This window comes from Nerophis ophidion, linkage group LG11, assembly GCF_033978795.1.
Source record: "Nerophis ophidion isolate RoL-2023_Sa linkage group LG11, RoL_Noph_v1.0, whole genome shotgun sequence".
NCBI classification, from domain to species: domain Eukaryota; kingdom Metazoa; phylum Chordata; class Actinopteri; order Syngnathiformes; family Syngnathidae; genus Nerophis; species Nerophis ophidion.
The window spans coordinates 38,111,978-38,138,794 of NC_084621.1; the positions used below are offsets into that span (position 1 = coordinate 38,111,978).

The 26,817-nt window shown below is 43.0% G+C and overlaps 1 protein-coding gene across 1 annotated transcript in view; it reads right to left on the reverse strand.

Annotated features, from left to right (window-relative positions):
- jazf1b (JAZF zinc finger 1b) overlaps positions 1–23,313 on the reverse strand; it is a 46,995-nt gene extending 23,682 nt beyond the window's left edge. Inside the window, exon 1 of the mRNA XM_061915848.1 lies at positions 23,086–23,313. Within this exon, the coding sequence (XP_061771832.1) occupies positions 23,086–23,200 (115 nt within the window). The 5' untranslated portion in view covers positions 23,201–23,313. The remainder of the gene's footprint in view (positions 1–23,085) is intronic.
- Positions 23,314–26,817: the final 3,504 nt, after the last annotated feature.

A 26,817-nucleotide genomic window follows, 5' to 3' on the forward strand; every position in this document is an offset into this window, starting at 1 on the left:
TGGAAGTAATAAGATTTAGTATATTCCATCTTTAAAACAATTTAAAACATTCAATAGCCTTCATCAACATTGTATCTACACACTATATCAGGGGTAGGGAACCTATGGCTCTAGAGCCGGATGTGGCTCTTTTGATGACTGCATCCGGCTCTCAGATAAATCTAAGCTGACATTTCTTAAAACAATAAGTAACGAATAATTCCGCTGGTAATCACAGAGTTAAAAATAACATTCAAAATACAAAACATTGTCATGCATTTTAATCCATCCATCCGTTTTCTACCGCACCTGTTCAACAAGCATTTTATTAATTATTGGTTTGCTTAAAAATAACAATGTTATTAAAAGATGCGAGACTTAATATACTCTAAAAATGTTGGTCTTACTTATAAATGTACGTATTTAGTTGTATTCAGTGTGTATATATATATATATATATATATATATATATAGAACTTGAATACACCTCACGGTGATGCTTGGACACCACCGTGAGGTGTATTCAAGTTATATATATATATATATATATATATATATATATATATATATACATACACACTGAATACAACTAAATACGTACATTTATAAGTAAGATGCGAGACTTAATATACTCTAAAAATGTTGGTCTTACTTATAAATGTACGTATTTAGTTGTATTCAGTGTGTATATATATATATATGTAGTAACAGGTACATTTACAATAACAAGTAGTATTTATGTACAAACCCCAAAACCAGTGAAGTTGGAATCTAAATACAAATATTTGGAAATCCTTTTCAACCAATATTCAATTGAATGCAATGCAAAGGTAAGATACTTAACGTTCTAACGGAAAACTTTGTGTTTTTTTTTTTGCAAATATTAGCTCATTTGGAATTTGATGCCTGCAACATGTTTAAAAAAAGCTGGCACACGTGGCAAAAAAGACCGAGAAAGTTGAGGAATGCTCGTCAAACACTTATTTGGAACATCCCACAGGTGAACACGTTAATTGGGAACAGGTGGGTGCCATGATTGGGTATAAAAGCAGCTTCCATGAAATGCTGTCATTCACTAACAAAGGATGGGGCAGGGGTCACCACATTGTGAACGTTTTTCAACGAGCTATTGCGAGGAATATTGAGATTTCACCATCTACGGTATAATCATCAAAATGTTCAGAGAATCTGGAGAAATTACTGCACGTAAGCGATGATATTACGGATCTTCGATCCCTCAGGCGGTACTGCATCGAAAAGAGACATTGGTGTGTAAAGGATATCACAACGTGGGCTCAGGAACACTTCAGAAAACCACTGTTTATAACTACCGTTGGTCGCTACATCTGTAAGTGCAAGTTAAAACTCTACTATGCAAAGCAAAAGCCATTTATCAACAACATACAGAAACGCAAGTTAAAACTCTACTATGCAAAGCAAAAGCCTTTTATTAACAACATCCAGAAACTCAACAGGCTTTGCTGGGCCCAAGCTCATTTAATATCGACTGATACAAAGTGGAAAAGTGTTCTGTGGTCTGACGAGTCCGCTGTGGACGGTGTGTCCTCCGGAACAAAGAGGAAAATAACTATCCAGACTGTAATAGGCGCAAAGTTCAAAAGCCAGCATCTGTGATGGTATGGGGGTGTATTAGTGCCCAAGGCATGGGTAACTTGTACATCTGTGAAGGCGCCATTAATGCTGAAAGGTACATACAAGTTTTGGAGCAACATATGTTGCTCCAAAACAACGTTATCATGGACGCCCCTGCTTATTTCAGAAAGACAATGCCAAGCCACGTGTTACAACAGCATGGCTTCATAGTAAAAGAGTGCGGGTACTAGACTGGCCTGCCTGTAGTCCAGACCTGTCTCCCATTGAAAATGTGTGGGAACAGCTTGGAGCGGGCGCCTTCCTCTTCCAACATGACTGTGCACTAGTGTACAAAACAAGGTCTATACAGACATGGATGACAGCGTCTAGTGTGGATGAACTTGACTGACCTGCACAGAGTCCTGACCTGAACCCGATAGAACACCTTTGGGATGAATTAGAACGGAGACTGAGAGCCAGGCCTTCTGCTTTGACCAACATCAGTGTGTGACCTCACCAATGCGCTGTTATAAGAGTGGTCGAAAATTCCTATAAACACACTTCGCAACCTTGTGGACAGCCTTCCCAGAAGAGTTGAAAGCCGTAATTGCTGCAAAAAGTGGACAGACATCATACTAAACCCTATGGGTTAGGAATGGGGTGGGACTTCAAACTCATATGCGAGTCAAGATAGGTGGCCAAATACTTTTGGCAATATAATGTATGTGGCACATCCTTGGTTACAATTTCTCTCTAATGGGCACAGGTAACAGAGGATCATAGTAATTAATTAATGTCTTCAAGCAATAAAGGCAAATTAGTACGAAAAGTGTTCTTAACTCCTGTTTCTATGCCAGATTTCGATTGAGAAGCAGAACAATGCCCCCTAGAGAGGTTGTAAAAGTGCAAAAGCGTGCCTGGATCTAGTCCAGCTTCTCATAACTGACATTGCTGGGCTCCCTTGGACACAACTTCATTGAAAAGCACCTCTGGTGGTTTCGGACACTCAATTTTGTCTGCACGGACTTGAACAATGATGCAGAAACACACAATTTATATTGTATTTTCTACCTTCCAAAATAAATATAAAAATAACATTTAGAGATAACAACAATTATTGTATTGCTAATATAAGAGAACCCTGACTTCAACAACTTTTTTATAAGACCTGCTTTTGATTCTTATATAATCATCAATCCATTTTCTACGGCTTGTCCCTCTCAGAGTCACAGAGGGTGCTGGAGCCTGTCAGCTGCATTCGGGCGGAAGGCAGAGTACACCCTAGACAAGTCGCCGCCTCATCACAGAGCCAACACAGATAGACAGATAACATTCACACTTATTATATTATATTACTATAATATCCATCCATTTTTTTCATAGCTTGTCCCTTTTGGGGTCGCTGGAGCCTGTTAAAGTACTATTATGTAATTAAAAAATATATTACATTTTTAAGAAAAAAAAATAGAAGATGAAATTAATATTTAAAACAAGTCTTTGGAATATCAGTGAAATAACTGATAGATTGTAAAAAAATTATAAGACAATTATTTGATCAATCTGCGTCATTAATCAGCATTATCTTCAAATTAGCGTCATTACTCCTTATCTGTTGTTTGCTAACTTGCTAACTAACAACCAGTGAGACATTTTTTGAGTGATAGGAGGAAATGCTCCGACTCGCACGAGCAGAAGTGATTTGCATGTACAAATACTGTATATGTCATTTTCAGACTTTTAGGGACAAAAATGCCTTCTTGTGTTTGGATCACTACTGTAATTGAAAGTGTATTTCCCCAATAGTCTATGTAGTATTATGGTTCCCTTTTAAGATCAGTATGTTTTGTGCCAGTGCTTGACTAAGATGCAATACCATACTTTCATTCGTGCGTCTGTGATGGTGTGCACCAGGAACCCAAGTGGCCATCAAGAAACCTTCCAATGGCAACATGCGGAAGTGACGCCTTCCACCCCTTAACGACGCCCACAAACACCCTTCCCCTTGCGCCACCTACTCTCTCACTCTCTCTCTCTCTCAAACACACATCACACTTTATTTCCAGCATCGTCCGGGTTTTCCTCAACCAACCCTCCAGGCCAGATGCACGGTGGGGTATGGCCGAGTGGCGAGCATTATGGTGACATGTTTATGGCGGCTGTGAGGAGTGGGGGAGTTCGAGCAGGAGTGGTGGCATAGGCAACTCATTATTATGTGGCCTCTCGGGAGGAAATGAAACATAGTGGTGGAGCTCACATGTGTACACTGTCTGGCAGGTTACCCGGTATACAGGAGGTGCTTCATTTGATCTATCAAATATGAGTTTTACTGTAGGCACTGACGGTATGTTGCCATTTACCACACATCCACTTCACATATTTAGTTATTTTCATACAAATGCTCTAATGCTCCCTCTTCAGTAGTGAAAGGTAATCCCCCCCAAAAACTTTACATCTTTTAGCTAAATAAGAAAATAAAATTGAACAATTCTGTGAGATTCATAAACATCTCGAATAGTAATGCATATGTTCCTTGACTGCACTTAAATGTAGAATATATTTATATTATTCATATATATATATATATATATATATATATATATATATATATATAATCCATCCATCCATCCATTTTCTACCGCTTATTCCCTTTTGGGGTCGCGGGGGGAGCTTGCGCCTATCTCAGCTACAATCGGCGGAAGGCGGGGTACACCCTGGACAAGTCGCCACCTCATCGCAGGGCCAACACAGATAGACAGACAACATTCACACTCACATTCACACACTAGGGCCAATTTAGTGTTGCCAATCAACCTATCCCCAGGTGCATGTCTTTGGAAGTGGGAGGAAGCCGGAGTACCCGGAGGGAACCCACGCATTCACGGGGAGAACATGCAAACTCCACACAGAAAGATCCCGAGCCTGGATTTGAACCCAGGACTGCAGGACCTTCGTATTGTGAGGCAGACGCACTAACCCCTCTGCCACCGTGAAGCCCTATATATATAATATATTATATTATTTATATATATAATATATTATATTATTTATTATTATCATTGTCTATTGTGAGCAAACTGTTGTGCTGAATTTCCCCCAGGGAACAATAAAGTACTTTCAATTCTATTCTATTTTAATAGTAATCGTAGCACAAAGGCTAGTGCTAACATAAAATCATAAATCTTCATGCTGGCCCGCCTGTTATTGTAAACCATGACAGTAGGCCCTCCTGAGTTGCCATGGCAACCACTGAGCTGCTACTCTGCCTAATCAACTGGGACAGGGGTGTCCAAAGAGTGGCCCGGGGGCAAATTTCGACCCGCTGCTCGATAACTATTTGCCTCTTGACAGATTGTAAAAATAAAATGAATTATTAATGAGATAAGTCATTAGTAGTGGTATCAAATGATATTTTTTTCCATCCATCCCTCCATTATCTACCACTTTTCCCTTACGGGGTTGCTGGAGCCTTTCTCAGCTACAATCAGGCGGAAGGCGGGGTACACCCTCGACAAGTTTCCACCTCATCGCAGGGCCAACACAGACAACATTCACACTCACATTCACACACTAAGGCCAATTTAGTGCTGCCAATCAACCTATCCTCCAGTGCATGTCTTTGGAGGTGGGAGGAAGCAAGTGTATCTGGATGGAAACCAACGCAGTCACGGGGAGAACATGCAAACTTCACACAGAAAGATCCTGAGCCCTGGATCGAACCTAGGACCTGTATTTGGACAAATGTATTGTTAGACTAAGTGGATCAAGAGGTAAAGGAGCATGCAGTCAAAATACATTTTGTAATTAATCTGTGTTTATAAAGTTAAAAAGTTAAAGTACCAAAGATTGCCAGACACTACATGTTTAATGCAATATTTGTGATTAATTTCATAGGTTAACTTCTTATTTTTGATGGCTCTAGGTATTATATATTACACTAATTTCCTTCGTCATCTATTACACAAAGCTAATGTGGAGCTTTTGTTCAGCAAGTTTAGCATCAAGTTGACATGCATTGGTTTGCTTTTAGTATCTTTGTTGTACAAAAGGTATCAAAGTGCTCCTCTGCTTACTTACATTTTATTGCATGTGGCCCTCTCAGTAGAAAAAGTTTGGACACCCCTAAGCTCGGCGAAACTGTTATTTCAAAAGGTACAATTCTAATAAGGTACAAAATTGGCTTTTGCTACAGGCAACACAGTTCATTAGTTCATTCAGTCATTAGCTTATTAGTAGTGTTGCAATGCTCAAAAATAATGTCACACAGCCCACCGTTACATTTTTTCTTTACGGTTTACAATGTTAATTGTAATTCAAACATTTTTTTAGGAACATACATTTTTTACCATTTAGCAGGATGTGTTTTTTTATTTTATTTAAATCGGCCAATTAAAGAAGTCACTGTGGTGTTTCCTGCCCTGCAATGAACTAGTGCTCATTGTTGAGGGATGCATGTTATCAATACGTCTCACAGTCAGTGCACAGGAACAGGAGCAGGGGTGTCTGGGGATGGGGAAATGTAATTAGGCCCACCAGGTGCACAGATCAGGGAACTAGTTAGTGCTTTTTAAATTTATTACATCCGCAAAGTTTTTTTTTTTAAATGAGCCTTCAGTGAGGACTGGCAACAAGCAGACTGATTGTTAGCGAGATTCGAGGACTGCAAGTGATCAACAGCACACACACGCAGGCACATACACACGCATACACACACGCCTAAATAAGGGTGTACTTCTGGACAATTTAGGACTGCTCCCTTAGCTACAAAGCAAACATTTTTAGTAAGGTTTTTCTTTCCACACATGACCATGGGATCAAATAGGACATTTTTCAATCTTAATACCTAAACGTAGGCTGGCAGAGTTGCTTGAATATATTTATAATACAGCAATGTATGTCCAAGATTATAAGATTACCTTTTTCAGCTTTTACTGATTCCAGTTCCCCCACACTGGAATGTTATTGTTATTGTGGCTCGATAGAAGCATAGAACTACCCGTAAGTCTTGCTAAGATAAAGTAACTAATGCTGTAGTCATAGTGATCACATATACAGTCATGGTCAAAAGTTTACATACACATAATGTCATGGCTTTCCAATAATTTCTACAACTCTTATCTTTTTGTGATAGTGATTGGAGCACATACTTGTTGGTCACAAAAAACATTCTTAAAGTTTGGTTCTTTTGTGAATTTATTATGGGTCTACTAAAAATGTGACCAAATCTGCTGGGACAAAAGTATACATACAACAATGTAAATATTATCTGACCACAGAACTTTTCTTTCAGAGGGTCCTATCTTTGTACATGTGATGTCTGATGAAACAAAACTGGAGCTGTTTGGCCACAATACCCAGCAATATGTTTAAAGGAGAAAAGGTGAGGGTTTTAATTCCAGGAACACCAAACCTACCAATCAAGCATGGTGGTGGTAGTATTCAATCAATCAATGTTTACTTATATAGCCCTAAATCACTAGTGTCTCAAAGGGATGCACAAACCACAACACAAACCACTACGACATCCTTGGTAGGCCCACATAAGGGCAAGGAAAACTCACACCCAGTGGGACGTCGGTGACAATGATGACCCAGTGGGACGTCGGTGACAATGATGACTATGAGAACATTGGAAAGGACGAAAGCAATGGATGTCGAGCGGGTCTAACATGATACTGTGAAAGTTCAATCCATAATGGATCCAACACAGCCGCGAGAATCCAGTCCAAAGCGGATCCAACACAGCAGCGAGAGTCCCATTCACAGCGGAGCTAGCAGGAAACCATCCCAAGTGGAGGCGGATCAGCAGCGCAGAGATGTCCCCAGCCGATACACAGGCAAGCAGTACATGGCCACCGGATCGGACCGGACCCCCTCCACAAGGGAGAGTGGGACATAGAAAAAGAAAAGAAACGGCAGATCAACTGGTCTAAAAAGGGAGTCTATTTAAAGGCTAAAGTATACAAATGAGTTTTAAGGTGAGACTTAAATGCTTCTACTGATGAGTATTATGCTCTGGGCCTGTTTTGCTGCCATTGTAACTGGGGCTTTACAGAGAGTAAATGGGACAATGAAAAAGGAGGATTACCTACAAATTATTCAGGACAACCTAAAATCATCAGCCAGGATGTCGGCAATTGGCTGTTCCTACCGGACGATGACCCCAAACTAGGGGTGTAACAGTACGTGTATTTGTATTGAACCATTTCGGTACGAGGGTTTCGGTTCGGTTCGGAGGTGTACCGAACGACACGGACATATTAAGTAGCGCACCGCACGTTGTGTAAACAATGCACACCGAGGCACCATGAATTGATTTACGTGGACCCCGACTTAAACAAATTGAAAAACTTATTCAGGTGTTACCATTTAGTGGTCAATAGAACAGAATATGTACTGTACTGTGCAATCTACTAATAAAAGTTTGAATCAATCAAAAAACAACAACACACAGCATGCTAGCAACGACATGGGCTATGATTGACTGACCACACCTCCTCTTTTCACGGGATATGTCCTCTTTGCGGAGCTGTCCAGGTAGAGTTTCTTAAATGCCTCGAATGTCCGGCATTTTAAGTTAGGGTTGCGTATATTTTCAATGTACGTTCAGGGTTAAAAACAAACAAAAAAAGTGGTGCGCGCAGCAACATTCTTAAGGGAGGGGCAGAGACAGAGAGAGCGAGAGTTATGATAAATGCGCATGCGTCGCCAGGCTCTGCTTTTTACCCATAGATTTATCAGATCTTATTTTTTATTATGTCTAGCAGGGGTGTCAAAAGTTTGCCCCGGAGGCCATTTGCGGCCCACAGCTAAAGTTTTAAAGGCCCACGGCACATTCTAAAAATACTATTAAAATAAACAAAAACATAAACAAAAGTGAAATAAAAAAGCTTAAGGGCTAAATGTTATTTAGAAAAAGTTGCAACGTTGACTAATAAAACAAAGCAGTTTTTTTTTCTTTCAAACTGTCACTGCTCAAAACATAATATTGAATCAAAATACAATGTTATTATGAATTATTGACCTATCCAAGTTTCCGATTACTTCACATTAGGGGTGTAACGGTACGTGTATTTGTATCGAACCGTTTCGGTATGGGGGTATCGGTTCAGCACGCGGGCGTACCGAACAAGTTTGGAAGCAGAAGTCTTCACAAGCTGCTCTGCTTTCTGCCTCTGTCTCTGCCTCATTGTCCTGCCCACACAACCATCTAAATGGTTACATACAAAGTCAATCAGCAGTTTGTATTCAGAGCGATGTAACAGCCAATCAGCAGTGCGTATTCAGACTTCAGAACGATGTAGTCAATGCTTTAGCGTTGAGCAGATATTTGTCTAGCAGGGGAGGAGCGGACTCTACCCAAATTATACTAAACACTTCCCAGTCACAACTATTACAAACATCACTATGAGCCCGTTGACCTTCTAGAAACTTAAAACTGCAGCTCAGCTCGCTCACAGTATAGGCTTGAGATGAAGGCTAATTAGCTTTTAGCGTAACGTTAGCTAATTTTTCTGTGTGTGTGTGTGTGTGTGTGTGTGTGAGCGTGTGTGTGTGCGTGTGTGTGTGCGTGCGTGCGTGTGTTAGGGGCAGCAAAGCCCTGTCTGTCTGTTATTTCATTGAACTCCATTGTGTTTAGGGATGAATAGTCTCTCCTATTGCAATTGTACTATTTTTCAGCTATAGTTACATGAATCATTAGTAATGTAGCAGCCTAGTTTTGAATAGCAGGGTCCCTGTTATCACATGTTGATAAAAATACAACATTTACATAATAAAAGTCAACTACAGGCTTCCCAAATGCTGTAATAAATTAAGCATGATGAGTTGACATTAAACAGTTTCAACAAAAACTGTTTAATGTTAAACTTTTTATATGTAGAAAAAAGGTTTTTTCATTTGATATAATCAAAGCAACAACTTGAGGCAGTTTAATGTGGATTAACGTGGGCAGAATTATTATTGTGTTCCCAATGTTAAAAGAATAAAGCCATTGTTTACAAATTTGGTAAATAAATAACCCAAATATTGTATATTTGTTTGTTTTCTTACTGTACCGAAAATGAACCGAACCGTGACCTCTAAACCGAGGTACGTACCGAACCGAAATTTTTGTGTACCATTACACCCCTACTTCACATCAAATATTCCACTAAGAAAAATATTTTTGGTGGAAGATTTTGCAAATTTGTTGAATAAATAATCCCAAAAATGTTTTATTTTGTTGTTTTTAACTTACTCTACCGAAAATGAACTGAACCGTGACCTCTGAACCGAGGTATGTACCGAACCGAAATGTTTGTGTACCGTTACACCCCTACCCCAAACACACGTCAAAAGTGGTAAAGGACTGGCTAAATCAGACTAGAATAATGTTTTAGAATGGCCTTCCCAAAGTCCTGACTTAAACCTGTGGACAATGCTGAAGAAACAAGTTTATATTAGAAAACCATCAAATGTAGCTGAACTGCACCAATTTTGTCAAGAGGAGTGGTCAAAAATTCAACCAGAAGCTTGTGAATGGCTAACAAAAGTGTCTTATTGCAGTGAATCTTGCCAAGGGACATGTAACCAAATATTAACATTGCTGTATGTATACTTATGACACAGCAGATTTGGTCACATTTTCAGTAGACCCATAACAAATTCATAAAAGAACCAAACTTCAAGAATGTTTTTTGGGACCAAAAAGTATGTGCTCCAATCACATAAAAGTTGTACAAATTATTGGAAACCCAAGACAGCCATAACAGTATGTTCTTTACAAGTGTATGTAAAGTTTTGACCACGACTGTATGTAGTGTAAGTCACAGCGAACTACAATACTGGTCAAACAGCAACTTCTACAGGGTAGCGCCACACATTGTATGTCAGCCCCACCAGCCGTCATGTTGCCGTTGAACTTGAAAAGGAGAACGCTGTTGCTCGTTTTCTAGATGCCTAATTACAAAGCAGAATGTGCTTTGTGCAGCGCGCTGCCACATAACGAAGAAGAGCGGCCAAATCAGGCACTCGGTCCTGTAATTACGCTTCACAGGCACTTGGCACAGAGTGCATGGTCTCGCTCTTCTTCGAGTGGGCACAGGCCAGCGCACAAAGGAGGGAACGGGGGGTGTGGGGTGGTAAAGCAACGTTTTTCCACTCTTAGCAAACTAATTGCTTTGTTATTCCCCAATAAGTCATTCCGAGGCGTTTTTCTTCTCCCAGCGACTAACACCCCAGACACACGCACAGCACACAATGAGAGGGGAGAAGATATTAAAGGCAGTCAAGCAACAAACAAGAACAACACAGGCACCTGGGGCCTTGTCAGCTTCAATAATGAGACTGAAATATTAGATGGAAGAAACAGATGTAGGAACTAGCTGTTAAACTATGAGCAAGGGAATTTACCTTTGGAGCTTTTAGCGTTTGATGAACAACATCTTGCGCTTGAAGCTGGAAATGTTTTTAGCTTTATTAAATGCTCAGATAAATTTAATTAGCAAAAAGGATACTGCTTTATTGATACACAGGTGTGTCTGTATTAAGGCTTTCACAGATATCACAGATATGGATGGGTACCGTTCACATTTGAACTAATACGGTACCAATTACCAAAACCTAGGAACTGATTGGTATGCAACGATACTAATTTTCCGTACTTTTGTGTGTTAATAAATATTTGTGGTTTTTGTTATGTAACAATCTATTTTTATTGCAACATTTAAAAATGAGTTAAATATGATATCGACGGTCCAGTTGTTATATCTTGTTTTATTATCACATTTCTGAGTGTCTAATACAGTTGCAAGTCCCAGACGTAACATGACTTAACTTGACTTGACTTTATTTATTCATGCTTGCAGTGGAGCCAAGGCCCCACTGAAAAAACAGCTGAACTTTACAATAGATATCAAATCTTGAATGGGATTGTGCTGAAAATTTTAATTTTCCTGAAGGAACTCTCCTGACGGAATAAATAAAGTACTATCTAATCTAATCTAAACAAACAACAATAAAAAATTAAAAGAACAAACAGTATTTTAAAAAATTTGAACATCCTCAGGGCAGCAGCAGCATGGAAACTGTTAGCATTCTGGTATATAACTATATTACTTATTTAATTAGTGTCATTATACAGCTTAATTGCAGCGTGCAGGGTAGAGTTTTTAAGTCTCTTTGTCTTTGCTCTGGGCTCGGGTTCAGCCAGCTTATGTTGGTTCCTCAATGTCCTGGCAGTGCGGCTGCCTCGTGTTGGAGGTAGCAGGTCATGCAAAGGATGTTGCTCATCATGCATATCCCTGACCAGCTTCACTGCAGCCTCCTCTCTCCTGGTCTGGAGTGATGGTAGGGGTTGTGAGATGTTTCCAGCTCTCCTTGTAATGATTTTACAGGCACGTTTCTGGACTCGCTCTAGCTCTGCCTGTTGTTTTTTGGAGCAGCCCACTAAGAGCACTGAGCTATATTCCAGACACGGCCTGATGAGAGTGGTGTAGATGGTAACAAGGTCGTTGGCAGGTAGTCCATGTCTCGCCATGACTGTGAGGTAGTGCAGCTGCTTGGAGGCGGTTTTTATTGCCTTCTCGATGTGCACATCTCCAGTGAGGTTTTGGTCGAGGTGGTAACCCAGGTACTTTGTTGTTTCCACGACAGGGACCTCCTGTCCCCCCAACATCAGTGCAGGAGGTTGTGGTGGATTACGGGCAAAACATATTCGGAGTTCTACTGACTTCTTCCCGTTAAGTATCATTTTTTTTATTTGCTGCCCATTCGTCCAGCCTTTGTGCCTCCTAGCACATGGATGTGTCTGACATGATGCTGGATATAGGGATCGCTCTCGATAGCCCGATGTCGTCTGCATACCCCACATCAAGGGTGTCCTCAAACACAGCATTCCGGGTAGCCATGTAAAGGAGGAAGACATATGGGGAGACAACACCCCCTTGTGGTACCCCAGATGTAACTTCAATCCAGGGGCTATGAACTCCATTTGCCACCACTCTGTCTCCTTCCTGAGATGTAACTATGGAGCCAGGCTGTCAGATATGGGCACAGTCCTAAGTCCAATATGTTTTGCATCAAGATGCCATGGTCAATTACATCAAAAGCTTTTGACATATCTGCCAACAGTACTCTCACCATCGTTGGTTTAGAGTCGGTTTCGGTAAGCCAGGTGTGCATTGCCCTGACTAGAGCCGCTGTTGTACTGTGCTTAGGCAGATATGCATATTGATTTTTGCACACGTCCAGCACGGTTGGCATAAGCTTTTTCAACACAAAACGTTCTATGGTTTTCCCCACACAAGAAGTTAGTGAGATAGGACGCCAGTCTGAGATTGAGCCAGGGTCTTGGCCTTTGGGTATGGGACAGACATTTGACTCTTTCCATACATCGGGGACACACCCCTGTTGGAAAGAGCAGTTGGCCAGATGTGTGATGACCGGTGCCAGGTCCTCTGCATGTTCTTTCAGCAGCCAGGTGGGAATGTCATCCGGCCCACTTGCTTTCTGAGGGTCCAGCCGAGTGAGGGCTAGCTTCATCTCACCAATGCTACAGATGTCGCTAGGGGTAGCTCTTGGTAGGGGATATACACAATAGGGTGTTGCTTTAGTCCACGACACCGCAAAGAAGTTGTTCAGGGCTTCTGCAGCTTTGTCCTCTTCAACTTCTTGTATTTTGATTCTTCCATCAGTTGATGATTTAGCGCATCCTAGTCCTTTATTTATTAAGTCCCACCACTCCTTGGGGTTCTTTTTCTTTAGGTTTTGCATTTCATTTTTATAATATCTAATCTTTGCCTTGCGTATAAGTCTTTGGACGGAGTTTCTGATTTCTCTCCATTTTCCTACTTTCCCCCATTTATTGTGGGCTTTTTTTCTTTTCTTTATGGCCTGTTTTATTTTCTCTGTCATCCATGGTTTGTCCGTCCATCCATCCATCCATCATCTTCCGCTTATCCGAGGTCGGGTCGCGGGGGCAACAGCCTAAGCAGGGAAACCCAGACTTCCCTCTCCCCAGCCACTTCGTCTAGCTCTTCCCGGGGGATCCCGAGGCGTTCCCAAGCCAGCCGGGAGACATAGTCTTCCCAACGTGTCCTGGGTCTTCCCCGTGGCCTCCTACCGGTTGGACGTGCCCTAAACACCTCCCTAGGGAGGCGTTCGGGTGGCATCCTGACCAGATGCCCGAACCACCTCATCTGGCTCCTCTCGATGTGGAAGAGCAGCGGCTTTACTTTGAGTTCCTCCCGGATGGCAGAGCTTCTCACCCTATCTCTAAGGGAGAGCCCCGCCACACGGTGGAGGAAACTCATTTCGGCCGCTTGTACCCGTGATCTTATCCTTTCGGTCATGACCCAAAGCTCATGACCATAGGTGAGGATGGGAACGTAGATCGACCGGTAAATTGAGAGCTTTGCCTTCCGGCTCAGCTCCTTCTTCACCACAACGGATCGGTACAACGTCCGCATTACTGAAGACGCCGCACCGATCCGCCTGTCGATCTCACGATCCACTCTTCCCTCACTCGTGAACAAGACTCCTAGGTACTTGAACTCCTCCACTTGGGGCAGGGTCTCCTCCCCAACCCGGAGATGGCACTCCACCCTTTTCCGGGCGAGAACCATGGACTCGGATTTGGAGGTGCTGATTCTCATTCCGGTCGCTTCACACTCGGCTGCGAACCGATCCAGCGAGAGCTGAAGATCCCGGTCAGATGAAGCCATCAGGACCACATCATCTGCAAAAAGCAGAGACCTAATCCTGCGGTTACCAAACCGGAACCCCTCAACGCCTTGACTGCGCCTAGAAATTCTGTCCATAAAAGTTATGAACAGAATCGGTGACAAAGGACAGCCATGGCGGAGTCCAACCCTCACTGGAAATGTGTTCGACTTACTGCCGGCAATGCGAACCAAGCTCTGGCACTGATCGTACAGGGAACGGACCGCCACAATAAGACAGTTCGATACCCCATACTCTCTGAGCACTCCCCACAGGACTTCCCGAGGGACACGGTCGAATGCCTTCTCCAAGTCCACAAAGCACGTGTAGACTGGTTGGGCAAACTCCCATGCACCCTCAAGAACCCTGCCGAGAGTATAGAGCTGGTCCACAGTTCCACGACCAGGACGAAAACCACACTGTTCCTCCTGAATCCGAGGTTCGACTATCCGACGTAGCCTCCTCTCCAGTACACCTGAATAAACCTTACCGGGAAGGCTGAGGAGTGTGATCCCACGATAGTTGGAACACACCCTCCGGTCCCCCTTCTTAAAGAGAGGAACCACCACCCCGGTCTGCCAATCCAGAGGCACCGCCCCCGATGTCCACTCGATGCTGCAAAGTCTTGTCAACCAAGACAGCCCCACAGCATCCAGAGCCTTAAGGAACTCCGGGCGGATCTCGTCCACCCCTGGGGCCTTGCCACCGAGGAGCTTTTTAACTACCTCAGCGACCTCAGCCCCAGAAATAGGAGAGTCCACCACAGATTCCCCAGGCACTGCTTCCTCATAGGAAGACGTGTTGGTGGGATTGAGGAGGTCTTCGAAGTATTCCTTCCACCTATCCACAACATCCGCAGTCGAGGTCAGCAGAACACCATCCGCACCATACACGGTGTTGATAGTGCACTGCTTCCCCTTCCTGAGGCGGCGGACGGTGGTCCAGAATCGCTTCGAAGCCGTCCGGAAGTCGTTTTCCATGGCTTCCCCGAACTCTTCCCATGTCCGAGTTTTTGCCTCCGCGACCGCTGAAGCTGCACACCGCTTGGCCTGTCGGTACCTGTCCACTGCCTCCGGAGTCCTATGAGCCAAAAGGACCCGATAGGACTCCTTCTTCAGCTTGACGGCATCCCTCACCACTGGTGTCCACCAAGGGGTTTTAGGATTGCCGCCCCGACAGGCACCAACTACCTTGCGGCCACAGCTCCGATCTGCCGTCTCGACAATAGAGGTGCGGAACATGGTCCACTCGGACTCAATGTCCAGCACCTCCCTCGTGACATGTTCAAAGTTCTTCCGGAGGTGGGAATTGAAACTTTGTCTGACAGGAGACTCTGCCAGACGTTCCCAGCAGACCCTCACAATGCGTTTGGGCCTCCCAGGTCTGTCCGGCATCCTCCCCCACCATCGCAGCCAACTCACCACCAGGTGGTGATCGGTAGAAAGCTCCGCCCCTCTCTTCACCCGAGTGTCCAAAACATGAGGCCGCAAATCCGATGAGCTGCAACCTTATCGTGGTAGAGGAGTTTGCGTGTCCCAATGATCCTAGGAGCTATGTTGTCCGGGGGCATAAAGCCCCCTGGTAGGGTCTCCCAAGGCAAACAGGTTCTAGGTGAGGGATCAGACAAAGAGCAGCTCGAAGACCTTTATGAAGATGAAAAACCATGGACTTAGATTTCCCTCGCCCGGACGCGGGTCACCGGGGCCCCCCTCTGGAGCCAGGCCCGGAGGTGGGGCACGATGGCGAGCGCCTGGTGGCCGGGCCTGTTCCCATGGGGCCCGGTGACCCGCGTCCGGGCGAGGGAAATCTGGGTCCATGGTTTTTCATCTTCATAAAGGTCTTCGAGCTGCTCTTTGTCTGATCCCTCACCTAGAACCTGTTTGCCTTGGGAGACCCTACCAGGGGGCTTTATGCCCCCGGACAACATAGCTCCTAGGCCGCAAGGTAGTTGGTGCCTGTCGGGGCGGCAATCCTAAAACCCCTTGGTGGACACCAGTGGTGAGGGATGCCGTCAAGCTGAAGAAGGAGTCCTATCGGGTCCTTTTGGCTCATAGGACTCCGGAGGCAGTGGACAGGTACCGACAGGCCAAGCGGTGTGCAGCTTCAGCGGTCGCGGAGGCAAAAACTTGGACATGGGAAGAGTTCGGGGAAGCCATGGAAAACGACTTCCGGACGGCTTCGAAGCGATTCTGGACCACCGTCCGCCGCCTCAGGAAGGGGAAGCAGTGCACTATCAACACCGTGTATGGTGCGGATGGTGTTCTGCTGACCTCGACTGCGGATGTTGTGGATAGGTGGAAGAGGCAACGTGGGTCACCCCTCCAATGGGCTCACCACCCATAGCAGGGGCCATAGAGGTCGGGTGCATTGTGAGCTGGGCGACAGCCGAAGGCAGGGCACTTGGCGGTCCGATCCTCGGCTACAGAAGCTAGCTCTTGGGACGTGGAACGTCACGTCACTGGGGGGAAGGAGCCTGAGCTAGTGCGCGAAGTCGAGAAATTCCGGCTGGATATAGTTGGACTCACTTCGACGCACAGCAAGGGCTCTGGAACCACTTCTCTCGAGAGGGATTGGACCCTCTTCCACTCTGGCGTTGCCGGCAGTGAGAGGCGACGGGCTGAGGTGGCAATTCTTGTTTCCCCCCGGCTCAAAGCCTGTACGTTGGAGTTCAACCCGGTGGACGAAAGGGTAGCCTCCCTCCGCCTTCGGGTGGGGGGACGGGTCCTGACTGTTGTTTGTGCTTATGCACCAAACAGCAGTTCAGAGTACCCACCCTTTTTGGGAACACTCGAGGGAGTACTGGAAAGTGCTCCCCCGGGTGATTCCCTTGTCCTACTGGGAGACTTCAACGCTCACGTTGGCAACGACAGTGAAACCTGGAGAGGCGTGATTGGTTTGTCCGCATTTGTAATTTTTTTCAGTCGCACAGGCATGCATATGTCCATTGCTGTCTGGATATAGTTGTTAAAACTTGTTGCTTTGGCAGTGATGTCCACAGCCTCATAGACAGCAGACCAGTCAGTCATAGCGATGCATGTTAACAGAGCCTCTTTTCTTTCTGTGGTCACTAATCGAGCCCTCCTCCTCTTCACCTGTTGTTTCTGCCCTGTTGTATTTACTGGGCTCAGCACCAAGCACTTGTGGTCGCTTGCACCAAGGGGGGCAAGGGTGGTTGGGGGGCCGTAGAAGTTAGCCATGTTCGTAAAAATTAGATCTACGGTGGCTTGCCCACGTGTATGATGTTTAACTAACTGCCGAATATCGGGGTGGGAGGAGGTCAGCATTTTTGTGGGCAGTTTATTAAAATCACCACATAAATATAGCCCCATATGGGGGGAAGACGCTTTAATTGTGTCTATGATAGTTATTAAATACTCCAGGAGTTGGTCCTGGCACGATTTTTTGTCTGCCCATGGTGGGTGATATAGATTTCCCACAAATATGGTAGAAGTTTATAGTTTATGATGTGTTGGCTCGGCAGTTAAGTCTTTGCTGTGTAGTTTTTTTGTTGTGCCCTGAAAGTGGTAATACTGCAAGTATTGAATCTTTTACACACCAGCTGTTTGATTGTAACATGCATCTTAGTTGAAGTTTTTATTAACACATTTCCAAATGTTGAAATCGCCATGTAAAATTGCTAATGCTAATCAGTAGCATGTCAGTAGCAAAAGCAAAGATTTCTAGTAACAAGCGTGCGCGTTTTTTGAAAAGTGGAGCCTTAAATTGGATGTTTTTTTGAGTCAATTACTTTGTTGGCTTTGAAAATTACAACATTACCTAGAGCAGGGGTCACCAACGTGGTGGCCGTGGGCACCAGGTAGCCCGTAAGGACCAGATGAGTAGCCCGCTGGCCTGTTCTAAAAATAACTCAAATAGCAGCACTTATCAGTGAGTTGCCTCTATTTTTTACATTTTATTTATTTACTAGCAAGCTGGCCTGGCTTTGCTCGACATTTTTACTTTTAAGAGAGACAAAACTCAAATAGAGTTTGAAAATCAAAGAAAATATTTTAAAGACTTGGTTTTCAGTGGTTTAAATAAATTCATTTATTTTTTTACTTTGCTTCTTATAACTTTCAGAAAGACAATTTTAGAGAAAAAAATACAACATAAAAAATGATTTTAAGATTTTTAAACACATATACATTTTTACCTTTTAAATTCCTACCTCTTCTTTCCTGACAATTTAAATCAATGTTCAAGTAAAAATTTTTTTTAATTGTAAAGAATAATAAATAGATGTTAATTTAATTCTTCATTTAAGCTTCTGTTTTTTCGACGAAGAATATTTGTGAAATATTTCTTCAAACTTATTATGATTACAATTCAAAAAAAAAATTCTGGCAAATCTAGAAATCTGTAGAATCAAATTTAAATCTTATTTCAAAGTCTTTTGAATTTCTTTTAAAATTTTTGTTGTGGAAAATCTGGAAGAAATAATGATTTGTCTTTGTTATAAATATAGCTTGGTCCAATTTGTTATATATTCTAATAAAGTGCAGATTGGATTTTAAACTACCGGTATTTAAAACATGTCATCAAAATTCTAAAATTAATCATAATCAGGAAAAATTACTGATGATGCACCATAAATTCTTTTTTAAATTTTTTCAAAAAGATTAGAGTTAGATAGTTTTTCTCTTCATTTTTTTCGGTTGAATTTTGAATTTTAAAGAGTCAAAATTGAGGATAAACTATGTTTCAAAATTTTATTTTCATTCTTTTCGTGTTTTCTCCTCTTTTAAACCGTTCAATTGAGTTTATTTTTCATAATTTATTCTCAACAAAAACCTTCCGTAAAAGGAAAAAAAATGTATGACGGAATGACAGACAGAAATACCCATTTTTATATACATAGATTTATTTATTAAAGGTAAATTGAGCAAATTGGCCCTGCGATGAGGTGGCGACTTGTCCAGGGTGTACCCCGCCTTCCGCCCGATTGTAGCTGAAATAGGCGCCAGCGCCCCCCGCGACCCCAAAAGGGAATAAGCGGTAGAAAATGGATGGATGGATGAGCAAATTGGCTATTTCTGGCAATTTATTTAAGTGTGTATCAATCTGGTAGCACTTTGTATTAATCAGTACCCAAGAAGTAGCTCTTGGTTTCAAAAAGTTTGGGGACCCCTGACCTAGAGATAGTTTGGCTGAGTCCGCTCTCAGTGCTGCTGGAGTGATCACTAAGTGCGAAGTGAGAAGAGTCTGACTGAGTGAGTGGGTCGGCAAACGGTAGTACCTGGGTTGAGCGTGATGTCACGCTCAACCCAGGTACCGTAAGATGGCGTCAATAGGTGCCCGGTAGGACTGGCGGGATTCAGTCGGTGCAAAAAAAAGTACAGGATTCTGTACCCATCCCTAACCACAGAAGGATTTGTGTAAGCAAGCCGCTCCTCCGTTTACAGGTGACAGCCACCAACGACCTTGACACTACAGGCTGACAGAAGGTCCTCACACAGGAACAAATCTTACCAAAAATAAAAAGCATGAGTATATTCTCATTTATCCAGGTCTTCGTATTCTCAGGAAATCCATCACAACTGATCACAAAAGGAAGGGACATGCCCAGACAATTCTTCTTTTATAGAGGACGAAACTTTGGAAATTCTTGCACCAATTCCTCAGACTAAAGATTTCTTATCAAAGTCTGTGAGCATGAACTGATGAAACCTGCTCAGAAGAGAGGCAAACGTCTTTTAAGACAATAAAAACAATCCAGGTTCCATCAGTTGAATGTACTGAGAAAACAACGTAAAGCTTACACACAACAATTAACTTCCATACATTAGTTATGGATTTATGCAGCATTCCATTTACTTGGGAAGTTGGAGCTGGGAATGACTCTCTGCATTTGACCCATCCCCTTGTTCCAACCCCTGAAGGTGAGGGGAACAGTGAGCAGCAGCGGTGGCCAAGCTCGGGGATAATTTTGGTGATTTAACCCCCAATTCCAACCCTTGATGCTGAGTGCCAAGCAGTAAGGTAATGGGTCCATTTTTAAAGCCTGTGGTATGACTCGGCCGGGGTTTTGAACTCTTGGTGTGTTTGACGGAGAAGCAACTGGAAGACGATACCGTAGAAGTCTACTCTTTAAGGTCAATGCCGTACATTATTAATACATTACTTTTTAAAAACAACTGTAGTTGTATAAGTACTGATTTATACATGTGGTTAGAGTGTCCGTCCTGAGATCGGTAGGTCGTGAGTTCAAACCCTGGCCGAGTCATACCAAAGACTATAAAAACGGGACCCATTACCTCCCTGTTTGGCACTCAGCAGCAAAGGTTGGAATTGTGGGTTATATCACCAAAATGGTTCCCGAGCGTGGCCACAGCTGCTGCTCGCTGCTCCCCTCACCTCCCAGGGGCTGGAACAAGGGGATGGGTGAAATGGCAGAATGAGTGGTACTTAAACTTCCATCCATCCATCCATCCATTTTCTGCTGCTTATTCCCTTTGGGGTCGTGGGGGGCGCTGGTGCCTATCTCAGCTACAATCGGGCATAAGGCGGCGTACACCCTGGACAAGTGGCCACCTCCTCGCAGGTACTTAAATAAAAAAAAAACCAACATATTATTTCGTATTTGAAAGTTTGTTTTACTTTTAAAAAGCATGTCACATCCTGAGTTCATATTGTGCTGTTTTGGGAGCAAATCATCAATTGAATTGATTTTGATTAATTTCAATAAGAGATGTTGATTTAAGATATAAGTGTTCTGAGTTAAGAGCTCTTTCAAAGAATCAATTAAGCTCGTATGTTGAGGTACTACAGTGATAAAGCGAACTTGACATCAATAACCACCATCGACTTTATAAAATAAGACCATAAAGATTAAATAATGGTGTGACGGACTTGTTTCCAACTGTGTTTCACTGCTCACTGTCCAAACTGTACTGGAATCCCACAGAGTTTAAAATGAGCTTGATCGTTCTGCAAGTCAATTAGACCAGTGTTTTTCAACCACTGTGCCGTGGCACACTAGTGTACCTTGAGATATTGTTGTATTGGGGACGGCGTGGTGAAGTTGGTAGAGTGGCTGTGCCACCAATCTGAGGGTTATTGGTTCAATCCCCACCTTCTACCATCCTAGTCACGTCCGTTGTGTCCTTGGGCAAGACACTTCACCCTTGCTCCTGATGGGTCCTGGTGAGCGCCTTGCATGGCAGCTCCCGCCGTCAGTGTGTGAATGGGCGAATGTGGAAATACTGTCAAAGCGTTTTGGGCTCCTTAAAAAGGGGTTGAAAAGCGCTGTACAAGTACAACCCATTTACCATTGTTTGGTGCACCATGGGAAGTTATGTAATTTTACCTAATTGGGTTAAAGGCCTACTGAAACCCACTACTACTGACCACGCAGTCTGACAGTTTATATATCAATGATGAAATATTAACATCGCAACACATGCCAATACGGACGGTTTAGTTTACTAAATTACAATTTAAAATTTCCCACGGAGTTTGTGGGAAATTGTGTTGCTAGTGTTTTAGTGAGTTTAATATTACCTGATAGTCGGAAGGGTGTCTCCACGGGTGTCTTGACGCGCAGTGTCTCAAGGGAGTCGACGGCAGCTATGGACGGCACAAGCAGCTTTTTTCCGGTAAGAACTGACTTTTTAACCACAATTTTCTCACCAAAACCTGCTGGTTGAAAAGGGGTCGGGATCCATGTTGTCTTGACCGCGCTCTGATCCATAGGAAAATTTCACCTCCAGGAATTTTAAACAAGGAATCACCATGTGTTTGTGTGGCTAAAGCTTCCCAACTACATCTTTCTACTGTGACTTCTCCAGTATTAATTGAACAAATTGCAAAAGATTCAGAAACACAGACGTCCAAAAAACTGTATAATTATGCCGTTAAAGCAGACGACATTTAGCTGTGTGTGCGCGCAGCGCTCATACTTCCTAAAAACCCGTGACGTCTTGCGTACACGTCATCATTACACGTTTCGAAGACGAAACTCCCGGGAAATTTATAATAGTAATTTAGTAAACTAAAAAATCCGTATTGGCATGTGTTGCAATGTTAATATTTCATCATTGATATATAAAGTATCAGACTGCGTGGTGGGTAGTAGTGGGTTTCAGTAGGCCTTTAAACCAAAAATAAAATAAAAGGCATTGAAGCTTAGGGATGGCTATAAGCAAAACCAAACTAAAACTGAACAGGCTGAAAAGTAAAAACAACAACAGAATGCTGGACGACAGCAAAGACTTACAGCGTCCACAAAGAACATTCGTACATGACAATCAACACCAAAATAGGAGCACAAGACAAGAACTAAAACACCAAACAAAACTCAGAATAAGTCACGGCGTGATAGTACACCTACTTTGAGACAAGATAGTGATGCATGCTTGGTTATGGTTTGATTCATATCCAACAATTGCGACAACGACTTTTTTTTACTGTGATTTTCGGCTGCTGAGTTTGATTGTTTGTTTTCTGCTGGTGGTGTGCCTCGGGATTTTATTTTCAATGAAAAAACGTGCCTTGGTCGAGAAAAGGTTGAAAAACACTGAACGAGTCCCTTTCCGGTAGTTTGGAGCGCGGGCCTCGCGGTGCAATAATGTTGCACGAACCCGCAGACAGACGTCACCAAATGCGCTTCTCGTCAGAGTAACAAGCCGTCGCCGTGCAACGACATCTTTCCACATGGAGAAACAGCATTTTACGTGTTGGGTGATGGACAGGAAGTTGAGTGATAGCACACGAACATGGACACCACACCTAGCAACAGCGTTGTCAAGGAGCAGGAAGACACCGGCTAGCGCGCTAGCCTAGCCGCTAATGCTAGCTGCGACGCTCGGCTCTTACCGATGTGGTTATCCTCGATGTGCACGATGAGCTCGGCCAGAGAGTCGAAGTTAAGTCCGCAGCTGCCGAACCTGCAAGCGTTGGAGAAGAATGAAGCAGCGGCGATGCCTGTCATGGTCGCTGCAGCATCGGATAAGCGGGCGAACAGCACGGCAGCGGGCTGACGGGCGGAGGGAGCACAGCGGCGAGGAACAGCTGGAGCGGCAGCGACGTCAAACTCGACGGTGACAGATAACAATAACGGAAGTGGGACGATTGTTGCTTCACAATAAAAGCTGTGTCCGGAAACAACAACGGTCGCTGTGCATGGTTGTGTGTGAAGCATATAGGAAAACAAAAATTACCATGACTTGATTAACGTTGACCCCGACTTAAACAAGTTGAAAAACTTATTCAGGTGCTACTATTTACTGGTCAATTGTACGGAATATGTACTGTACTGTGCAATCTACTAATACAAGTCTCTATCATTTAATCAAAACAATAATAAAATAGTAAATGGGTTGTACTCATATAGCGCTTTTCTATCTTCAAGGTACTCAAAGCGCTTTGACACTACTTCCACATTCACCCATTCACACACACATTCACACACAGATGGAGGGAGCTGCCATGCAAACGGTAAACGGGTTGTACTTGTATAGCGCTTTTCTACCCCTTTTTAAGGGGGGCCAAAGCGCTTTGACAGTATTTCCACATTCGCCCATTCGCACACACATTCACACACTGACGGCGGGAGCTGCCATGCAAGGCGCTCACCAGGACCCATCAGGAGCAAGGGTGAAGTGTCTTGCCCAAGGACCTCGTAACGGACGTGACTAGGTGGGGATTAAACCAGGGACCCTCGGGTTGCGCACGGCCACTCTACCACTGCGCCACGGCGTAATAAAAAAAAAAACATTCTGCAGTCACCAACCATACTGCGACAACGAGGGAATTATGATAATCCACAAGGTTTGTAAAATAAAATGAAAAACCCTCTATTCCTGAAAATCAAAGATCTGGTACATTGTGAATATCCATCCATCCATTTCCTACCGCTTATTCCCTTTTGGGGCCGCTGAGGTCGCTGGCGCCTATCTCAGCTACACTCGGGCGGAAAGCAGGGTACTCCCTGGACAAGTCGCCACCTCATCGCAGGGCCAACACAGATAGACAGACAACATTCACACTCACATTCACACACTAGAGCCGATTTAGAATATGCCTAATGCCTATGTTCATTATTATTATTTTTTAAAATTATCCTTCAATTTTCTACCACTCGTCCCTTATGGGGTCGCGGGGGGTGCTGGAGCCTATCTCAGCGGCATTATTATTATTATTATTCATTATATTGTTTGTACTCATTTATTCATCAAATAATGTTTCTGTAATATTAACTCCTCCATTTGTTTTTTTTTTGTATTTAAGCTATTATTTGAGCTATCAAATGAGGTATCACTGAGACTCAGAGAAGGGTTAGGATGAAATAACTTCTTTACCACTCCTTTTTCGGAGCATGTTGAATTATGAAAATTCAAATTCATTGATGTATATTGTGTTACAACATTAAGTTAAGTTAAAGTACCACTAGGTGTGGTGAAATTATCCTCTGCATTTGACCCATCACCCTTGATCACCCGCAGGGAAGTGAGGGGAGCAGTGAGCAGCAGCGGTGGGCGCGCACGGGAATAATTTCGGTGAGTTAACCCCCAATTCCAACCCTTGATGTTGAGTGTCAAGCAGGTGAGGACAGGAAGTGAATGTCTGCGACAAAATTGCTATGAATTGGAAAAGAGGTAGGATTAAATAAGCTTGGCTTCTTCCTACTACAAATGTAAATGTGTAAACTACAATATTAGATATACAGTATCACTTGTAATTGCATACATGTTCAAAATAAATTCAAACCAACCAAACTACTAAATGTCAGCATTGTTATTGTCGTCTGTTTTAAGCATGTTGGAAATAAAGTAAACCATTAAAACTACAATTTTCTCAAGCAGTAAAAGTCAAGTATTAAGAGCAAAAAACAAACAAACATTTGATTAGTGATATGATTCGAATAATTGTACACAGTTTGTAAAGTGTTCCTCAGATACAAGCAATTAGATATTAAATATTCCATTTTTAACTGTCTTTATTTTGTGACAATAATGACATCATGTAGATCATGTGTGTCAAACTCTGGCCCACAGGCCAAAAGTGGCCCGCCGTGTAAATTCATTTGGCCCTTGAGGCAATATCAAATTAACATTAGAGCTGGCCCGCCGCTGTAACACCGCATTCACCGCTAATACTCATACTCGTCAACCCTCCCAATTTTCCCGACTGGCTCCCGAAGTTCAGTGCCCCTCCCGAATTTCTCCCGATTTAATATTGGGGGGGGGGGGCGTAAAAGCACTGCTTTTGACGTTCTCTACATGTCGCCACGTCCGCTTTACTTCCTAAAACAGCGTGCCCGCCCACTCACATAATATATGCGGCTCATAGACACACACAAGTGTATGCAAGGCATACTTGGTCAACAGCCATACAGGTCACACTGAGGATGGCCATATAAACAAGGTTAACACTGTTACAAATATGCCCCACACAGTGAACCCACAGCAAAAAAGAATGACAAACACATTTCGGGAGAACATCCGCACCGTAACACAACATAAACACAACCGGACAAATACCCAGAACCCCTTGTATCACTAATTCTTCCGGGACGCTACAATATACACCCCCGCTACCACCAAACCCCGCCCCAATTCGAACCCGCCGCCGAAAAAAGGCCTTAAATTTGTGTTTGGTATGGCATTGATATTTTTTAATTAATATTATTTGAAACTGGATTTTGCATGTCACTATAAAGTTATATAAGCCTTGCTTGGTCAATATTTAATGCAAAACTTGTTTGGGTCCCTATCAAAGGGTTTATTTGTTCAACCTCGGCCCGCGGCTTTGTTCAGTTTTAAATTTTAGCCCGCTCTGTATTTGAGTTTGACACCACTGATATAGATGAATGAGGGAGCAGTGTAAAACAACATGACTGCCACAGTGGGGCAGTGTTGTGCAAGCAGCATATTTAAATCCTGACTGTGAGCTTGACTTGGTTGGAATTTACATTTTGACATTAAAGTTTTTTGTTTGTCTGCTTGAATTCCCCAAAAGGTGGAATGCATTTTAGTGTAATGGACCAGTTCAGTGAAGCTGTTATGTGCACTCAGAAGCCATTTGTTTGTAATGTTGGCATCATTTATTTATGGATGTTACTGCTGAGAAGTGCTGAAACCAATCATTGCTTTTCAATTTATTCGTAAATTGGAATGAGGTAATATTTTCAGTAAACACTATTTACTTAATAGGTTATTTAATCTTTCATTAAACACATGCAATGGAAGCCACATTTCAAAGTTGTTTCATGTGATTATTTTGTCTGTTGTATTTCCAAATGGCTTTAATTTGTGGCGTTGATCATAGCATAACTCACAGTAATATATTGTCACCATTCGCACAATAACAATAGTCTATTATTGATAAATGCCTGACATCATGATATCTGCGTGGATATCATAAAGAAAAAAATAGAGACTCATATAAATCTAATAACATGTAATGAAAAAATATTTATGACCACTTCACTTTCACACTGGCATATCTGTATGTGTGTTCACAAAAAAAAAAACACACATAAAAATATTAAAACCATTGTAACAGATCCATCCATCCATTTTCTACCGCTTATTCCCTTCGGGGTCG